This window comes from Alexandromys fortis, unplaced genomic scaffold (genome assembly GCF_014885135.2).
Source record: "Alexandromys fortis isolate MF-2015 unplaced genomic scaffold, M_Fortis_MF-2015_v1.1 scaffold_22, whole genome shotgun sequence".
Classification (NCBI taxonomy): domain Eukaryota; kingdom Metazoa; phylum Chordata; class Mammalia; order Rodentia; family Cricetidae; genus Alexandromys; species Alexandromys fortis.
In genome coordinates, this window is record NW_026067900.1 from 11,861,918 (window position 1) to 11,870,425 (window position 8,508).

General features: G+C 45.1%; 1 protein-coding gene across 1 annotated transcript; it reads right to left on the minus strand.

Annotated features, from left to right (window-relative positions):
- Positions 1 to 4,503: 4,503 nt before the first annotated feature.
- On the minus strand, positions 4,504 to 5,358 carry Dppa5 (developmental pluripotency associated 5). Its single transcript, XM_050126760.1, has 3 exons — positions 5,247 to 5,358; positions 4,980 to 5,159; positions 4,504 to 4,562 (listed from the first exon to the last, which is right to left on the minus strand). The coding sequence occupies exons 1-3, from the start codon at positions 5,356 to 5,358 to the stop codon at positions 4,504 to 4,506; spliced, it is 351 nt and encodes a 116-aa protein (XP_049982717.1).
- Between the last annotated feature and the right edge of the window lie 3,150 nt (positions 5,359 to 8,508).

Sequence of the window (8,508 nt, forward strand, 5' to 3'; positions counted from 1 at the left end):
GGAGGGGGAGAGGGAGAGAGAGAGAGAGAGAGAGAGAGAGAGAGAGAGAGAGAGAGAGAGAGAGAGAGAGAGATTTGCCTGGGTGAGGAAAAACAGTGCCGTGCTCTGTCCTGTATTGTTCCTAGGAGTGAGACTGTTGCCACGGTCACTAAAGGAAAGTGGTTACAGCTGGCAATTGTGAGGTCTTTGTTTTTGTTTGTGCCCTGTTTTTGGTCCTGGAGATTGAAGCTAGGGTCTTGCATGCTGCCAGGCCAGTGTTCTGCCACAGTTCATACCACGGGAGCTTTGTTCCTGACCTCATTTATGATGGTAATTTGCCCCTAGAATTTATCCTACAGACATGTTGGCAAAACAACAGCATTCGATGAGTTCAACACACCTGTCAAGACAAAAGGTCGAGACTACGGAATGGCCCTATGGGAGGGAGCTAATTAAATGGCGGAGCTGACAGGATGGAAAGAAGAAAATAATCTACATTTATAATTGAGGAACCCTGGCTGGGAGATGGATCGTGCCTATACCCAGCACCCAGGAGTCTAAAGCAGGAGGATTGCCACCATTCAAGGCAAGACTGGGCTACACAGTGAGACCCTGTCTCAAAAAGCAAACAGGGCAAGCAAGGTGACTCAACAGGTACAGGCACTTGCTGCCATCCCTGATGATCTGAGTCTTAACCCCAGAACCTGCGGTTGAAAGGAGAGCTCCAACCCCAGCAAGATGCCCTCTTTTATAGTAATATCACACACGCACACACACACACACACACACACACACACACACACACACATCAACACATAAATACCACTTTTTAAAAGCACTTGAAAATGAAAAAGTTCCAGGATAGGCACCAAAGCTACACAGAGAAACCCTGTCTCGGAAAAAAAAAAAAATTACCTACCACCTTGTCAAATTTTTGAAACGCTTAGGAATCAAATCCACAGCTTCAAGGAATTTGGGCGAACTCCACCAATTTCTCTGCCGTCCCATCCCCCAACCAAGCCTGTTTCTGTGTTTGTTTGAAGTCGTGGTGTCTTGTAGACAAAGCTGACCTCCAAAAATAGCTTGCAGTGACCTCAAACTCCTGGTCCTCCAGCCTTTACCTTTCGAGTGCTGGGATTACAGTGGACCACCAGGCCCATTTTAAAACAGGAACTGGAGACCTGGCCTAACTAAGTGATTAGGTGATTAAGAGCACTTGTTGCTCTTAAGGAGGCCCTGGGTCTGCTTCCAAGCACCCACAAGGTGGCTCACAACTCCAGTTTCTGGAGATCTGAAGCCTTTTCTGACCTCTCAGGCACCATAAATACAAACAGTACACAGGCACATATGCAGGAAAAACACTCATATACATAAACTAAAATTTAAAAATATTAATACTAATAATAATAACAACCAAAACCCAAAGCTTTTATTTCCTTCAAAATATCTGAATGGTCCAGAAAGCTCAAGTCAGGATTCTCAAGAATGAGATTCAAAGGGCTTAATGTAGTGAATGACTGGTCCCTTAGCAAGCTAAACATGCATTTGTCTTTTGAGAGACCCACAGGATATATGGCATCTGATGACACCAGAAAACTGTATAAAGGCTGTCTCGGGTATTGTCTTAGAGAGCCCCATGACAGGAACCTTGGAGAAGGTAGGGGTTCAGGCTAGAGTACCTCCTTCAGAGCCGAGATGGGAGAAGTCTAGCCCATTAAGGCAATGAAACAAGAACAGTCTCTCATTGGTGGATTAGCAATATTTATGGTGGCTGGACTGTGGTGGCGCACTTGGGAGACAGAGGCAGGCGGATCTCTGCGAGTTCAAGACCAGCCTGGTCAACAGAGCTAGTTCCAGGACAGCCAGAGCTACACAAAGAAACTTTGTCTTGAAAAAAAAAAAAAAAGAACAAAAACCAGTATTTATCATGGGGCTGGAGAGCTAGGTCAGTGGTTAAGAGCACTTGGGCTTTTGCAGAGGATTTGGGTTCAGTTCCCAGCATCCACATGGTAAGCTCATCACCACCTATTTCCAGGGGATCCAGCACCCTCTTATGACAATCCACTCACATGCTATTCCCATACATGCATATACAAAACATACAAAACTTAATTTTTAAATTAAAAATTAAAGAAAAATATTTATTGAACACAGGAATGGCACTCATATCTGTAATCCCAATAGTCAGGAGGCTGAGACAGGAAGATTGATGTTTGAGAGTCTGTGCTACATAAGAACCTGCCCCCCCAAAAAGAAAAAACAAAATCAAAAGAAATATATATCAATGACCATACTTAGATGTATTATGTATCTCAGTGTTGATGTGCGGTGATAGATAGATCTCAAAGATTGTGTGTATGTGAATTTATCTCATTGATGGTGTGTTTATGTAGATATTTATATATTTATGTATATGGTGATATATCTCCATGGTGATTCAAATGAGTACATGTGTGTATATATAGGTGATGTGTATTTCTCACGGTGATACAAATGAGTACACATGTGTATGGATGTGGTGATGTGTGTCTCTCACGGTGATATAAATGTGTATAAGGTGATCTGATCACTCTTGTGTCGGATATCCTGATTTGACAGAGGGTCAGGAAGGACAGCTGAAACTCATTTGTCTCCCTCTGCAACCCTTATCCTCACAGAGGATTGAAGACAGAAGCACAATGCTGACAGATTTAAAGACAGGCAGTCTGTCTCTGTGTCTTATCACACTGCCCTAAGTATTTTTTGCTATACTCTATTGCCTCTTTTTTTTTTAATTGCCTTAAATTCATATTCTAGTGAAGAAAAAGTAAAAATGAACTGCTAACACAGCCAGGTTCATGAATGTCGAGAAGAAAGCCAACCTTCGGGCGGGGCTCCCAACGGAGATAAATGTGTCACAGAACAGCAAACCTGGCTTCTGGTGTTCCCCATAGTTCAAAGACAGCCTGGTCTACCGTCCAAGGAATTCCAAGCCACCCAGGGCTACACAGCGAGACCCTTCCTAAAAACAAAAAACGACAAAAGTAAAAGATCCTCAAGTAACAAACCTGGTATCTGGAGGGAAGGAAGGATAAAATGGGGCAGAAAATAAAGCCTATTATACACAGGTGAGATTGCTTAGGGCCTAGTGGGGAAGAGGCGTTTGGATTTTTTAATTGGATGGGGAGACTCAATGAAGACTTGGCACAGGGTGTGGTGGCAGACGTAAATGGGAAGTGGGGGCAAGAGATCCTGAGCTGAACGTCATCCTGAGCCACAGGGCAAATGCTTTCCTTGCTGGTCAGAAAGAGAAAGCAGTTGTGGACACGCTGGGTTTATCTCGACAGACTACAGTTTTCCGCCCAGTACTGTCAGTCTCTGCAAGGTAGTATTTATTGCTACATATGATACTAGTTTCTAAGTACCCTACATATATGTGTATTTGTGTAAGAACACATACACTTTTGTTTTGAGATAGGGATAGAGCCCAAATTCAACTAGAACTTGCTTTGTAGTTGAGACTGGCCATGAACTCCTTCCTGATCCTCCTGCCTCCCAGGTGCCTTGAGACCCTGCTTCTATTTAAGTTAAAGGTAGTGGGGGGGGGGGGTGGAGGCGGGGTAAACACCTTGCCTAAGGCCATAGAGCCAGAAAGCTCCCTAAAGTGGGATTTATTTCAGGTTATCAAATTAGTTGCTAGGGTAAACTGAAATACCTACATCAGCGGTTCTACAGCCATCTAAGTCCACCTTCCCTTTGGTGACTAACGCAGCAATTCACAACCGGTATTACAAGTGGACAGGATTTCACAAGTTCAATGCAGAAGCTAGAAGATCCCGCAAGCCAAAACAAAACAAGACTCTGGGCTATGGTGGCACATGCCTTTAATCCCAGCAGAGATGGGTGGATCTCTGTGAGTTCGAGACCACTGGTCTACAAGAGCAAGTTCCAGGACAGGCCCAAAGCTACAGAGAAATTCTGTCTTGAAAAAAAAAAAAAAAAAAAAACCAAGAAACAAAAGATCCCACAAGCTGTACTCTGTCGAGGCATTTACAAAGATACAAAGGTGCACTGGAAAGGGTTCTGGCTCTTCCATATTCTTAACGATGGAGAGCATGCAAATATTATTTTCCATTGGTGCCCTTTAGAGCTTTTGATTCTTCATGATCAACCAGCTGAGCTCTAGACCGCATGGCACACACTTCCCTAGAATCTCAGTCCAGTGACAAGCTGTAAGGGTTAAGCTTAAGATTCACACCTTCGTGGTGCATCGGATGTAGAACTGTGGCCTTCGATCCATTAGATACACAGTCAAGAAGCTATCTGATTTATTTAAATTTTACTGTTTATTATTTACTAGCAACCTTGGGAAGAGACAGTTTCATCAGACCTCACTGCAAGGCAGGGATCCAGGAATAGCTCGTTGGTCCGCGAAGGATTTATCAAAGTAAAAACACACCAGATTTATCAAAGTAAAAAAACACACACCAGACCCAGGCCAAAACTGGCCACAGCCTAATCAGTCACACTGCCTACAAACAGGCTTCACTCCAAACACTTTCCTAGTTCCAGGGTCTTCATGGCTTCCTCCAGGTGGAGCATTCCTGCATGAGAAACACCGACAGGATTAAGTGCAGGGGAACAATAGGAGCCCTCCCGATTCACCGCCTCTAACAGCATCTTTTTGTGACTCTCTAATCGGAGTCCAGTATTCTGGGTCTGGAACCAGGCACCACTAGGCCAGTTCTAACGTTCTCCTAGAAGCATGGAGATTGGGGGGGAGGAGGGGGGGTGACACGACACAGTTACCTCGGATAACCCTACCCAGAGGGACCAGTCCCAACCCCCTCTTATTACCTTACACACACCTCTGCGGCCCCAACCACTAAAAGATTCTCAGAGACTGCCCAGAGAGCAAGGGGTCCCAGGTGATGCCCACGGCACGTCACCCTTCGGGGCATGCAGGCAGTGGAGAAGGGAGGTCAGCATGGTGGAGGCATGAGCCTTGGTTGGAGTCTCACCTCTCTCCTGGCGTAGGCGGTACCTCTCAGCCATGGACTGAAGCATCCATTTGGCCCGAAGCTTGTGGTTGTAAGAGCCATAAACTAAGACCTCGGTGAGTTCGGAAGACTCCAGGGTCTTCAGTTCGAACATAGCCTGGCTCACCTTCTCGAAGTGAGGGATTCGAGAGCCGTGTGGGCCTGTTGGAGAAAGGAAATGAGCGGTCCAGGCCAGGGAGCCTGAGCCTGAGCCTGAGCTGGGCAACCGGGACAAGACTTGCCACTCACCAAACAGAAATTTTAACACCAGTGTCTGGACTCGGAATACTTCTGGATCTTTCAGGTCTTCAGGAATTTTCACCCATGGTGGGATATCTTTACGGGTCCGGAAAGTTCCCATCTCAGTTCCTCCGCAAGCAACCAGTTCGCAGCGGAGACTAGTTCAGGATTAACCTTGTGGCCCACAACCCCAGCACCTGTGAGGGCGGTGGCTGGCTAGACCACACCCACTAGGGGTCCTCCCATTTCGGGGCCCAATCTCAGACTCACAGCTTGCACCTTCAGGCTGCGCCCTTGGGAGACAACGTCAGTCCACCACCAGCCCAGCCAACCTAAACTAACTACTGTAGTTGTTTTTCCAAACAACAGGGAATTTAAGAATAGAAGTCGGAGCCGATCGGTGGTGACGCATATCTTTAATCCCAGCACTCAGGAGGGAGAGGCAGGCAGATCTCTAGGAGTTTGAGGCCAGCCTGGTCTACAAGAACTAGTTCCAGGACAGGCACCAAAGCTACAGAGAAACCTTGTCTCAGGAGAAAAAAAAAAAAAAAAGTCGGTGCTGATGGTCTTCCTCTGGGAAATAACTGATTGGGCCTGAACCCAGAAACGCAGAAACCCACACTGAAAGATTCAAAGACTCCCAACCTGAAGGAGTTAGATCCTGGGGCGTCATTTTGTGTGGCCCCTGAGCAACTTCCAAAGAGTCAGTTATAATTCTTGTCATTTAATAAACGTGAAAACAATATTTGGGAATTTCTTCTTTTCTCTGACCCCTGTGTCTGGGAGGCTGAGTGCTGCGGCTGCTCTTGGGTCATCACTGCTCCTGTAAGCCACCCTCACCCATACTCCTGTGATTCCAGTTAAAGTCACTGGGTCACCAGGCAGCACTCGTGTGCAGCAATTAGTGGCTGTGGTCTGTTGTGGGTTCCCCGCCAGGGTAGGTTGACTGTGTCCCGTGTCACCCCAGGAATAGTCTTTCACACAACAAGCTGATGTCTGTGATGTGGCAGCGGCGTTCATGGCCAGTGCTGCTTTCCTTTGCCCATGCCACTGTGACGGTCAGTCTGCAGTGCCACACCTACCCTTGCTCTCACCACTTTCAGGAAGTGCATGCAGCACGACTTGGGGACACAGGCCTGTAACCTGCACTGGGGAGGCAGAGGCAAGCAGATGATCGTGAGTTCAGTCCCAGCCTGGTCTACATCGCAAGTTCCAGGCTAGCCAGAGCTACACAGTGAGACTTGGCCTTAAAACAATTGAAATAATAGTGCAGGAACTCTGGAATTAGACAAAGTTGTGGTTAGCTGGTTGTGGTCTTTTTTTTCCTTTGATAGACAATAAGGTGTTCTAACTCTTTATAGATGATTTACACACACACACACATATACCGAACATTGGCTTCTTTTATGTTTTCAACTTTATCCATTTCTTTCCTGGCTTTAAATGCTAGTGAGAGTGTGAGCATGTACCCATGCTCCTTAGGACTGAGCCTGGTGAACGTAAAGACAGATTTCAGTAATCTGTGCAAATATATGTACAAACAGTATTCCACTATTAGCAGTGTCTTCATGCTCTAACCTCTCAAAATTTTAGCCTATGCATTTTTATTGTTGTTAAGCCAATTTTAGGCTGCCTGTTTCTTCATCCCTATCCCAGGTGCTAAGCATAGAAGCTCCTGCTGGGCAGTGGTGACACATGCCTTTAATTTCCACATTTGGGAGACAAAGGCAGGCAGATCTCCTTGAGTTCCTAGCCAACCTGATCTTCTACAAGAGCTAGTTCTAGGACAGCTAGGACTATTACACAGAGAAACCCTGTCTCAAAAAAAAACAAAAAACTAAACAACAACCAAAAAACATAGAACTACCTGCCTTGTCTCACAGAAACTTATCATCCTTTTTTCTGGACATAAATTCTATATAAAAAAATATTTTATTTATTGAGCAGATTGATGTAGCAAGCATTCTTAATTCTACTTTTCCAGTAACTTCTGGACCTTTCTGTACTTCTACCATTAATTTGCATTGATTTGCTTGTCCTTAAGTCTTAACTCAGGTCCACAGACTGTGAGTGAATTTTCAGATAAAGCCTTGTTTGTGTGCCGGTGTTCTGCCTGCATCCTTGTATGTCTGTGTATCACATGTGACTGGAGAGGCCAGAAAAGGGAGTCAGAACCCTTCTAACTTGAGTTATAAGCAGTCATTAGCCTATATGTGGGTGTTGGGAATCAAAGCTGGGTCCTTTGGAAGAGCAACTGCTGTTCTCAGCCACAGGAGCCATGTTTCCAGCCTGCAGGGCTTGGCATGATGGCTCAGCAGTTACCTCAACAGTTACAAACTCTTGCTGCTCCTCCAGAAGAGCAAGGTTTCAGTTTCAGAACCTATTTGTTGGCTCACAATGGTTTTCAGGTCCTTGGGATCTGATGCCCCCTTCTGGACAACGGGAGCAGATGCACATGGGACAAAACAGACACAGAAGAAAAGAAGTCTTGGGAAAAAAATTTCTTTTGTTTGGTTTTTCAAGATAAGTTTTCTCTGTATAACAGCCCTGGGTATCCTGGAACTCACTTTGTAGATTAGGCTAGCCTGGAACTCACAGAGATCCGCCTGCCTCTGCCTCCCAAGTGCTGAAATTAAAGGCGTGCACTGTGCACCATGCCTGGCTCTGGGGAAAAAAAAATAAGGCAATGAATATAAAACTAAGTCCTATCACTATACTCGTGAGCACATGCTCATAGGGAAAGGACATGTGGACAAAGGTGGGAACCCAGAGGAAAGATCATGTGACAACCCAAGTGGACCCAGACATCAAACCTGGTGATCAACAGTTCCATTTACAAATTGGAACTCCCAGATTAAAGACATGAATTTCTGGTGTTTAAGCTGTCTACTTTGTGTCATTTTGTTGTGGTACCCCAAGAAATTAAAACATTTAACACTTTATGTTTGCTTATAATCCAGTTTTCAATATTAGGTTTTTGCTTGTTTGTTTTGTTTAAGAGACAGGGTTTCTCTGTAGCTTGGGAGCCCATCTTGGAAGACAATGTTAGGATTCTGTGAGCTTTATAACTTAGTACACTTTGTGTATGAGAGCCTCTGAGTGTGTGTGTGTGTGTGTAAATGTGTGTGTGTGTGTGTGTATTCTTGTGCACCTGTACCTGTATAGAAATGCATGGAGTGTCCAGAGGTCGACAATTGTTGTCTTCCTCAAGATCTCTTCACTTTTAAAAAAATAAAATAAAATAAACAACCAACCTGGGGTCTCACTATGT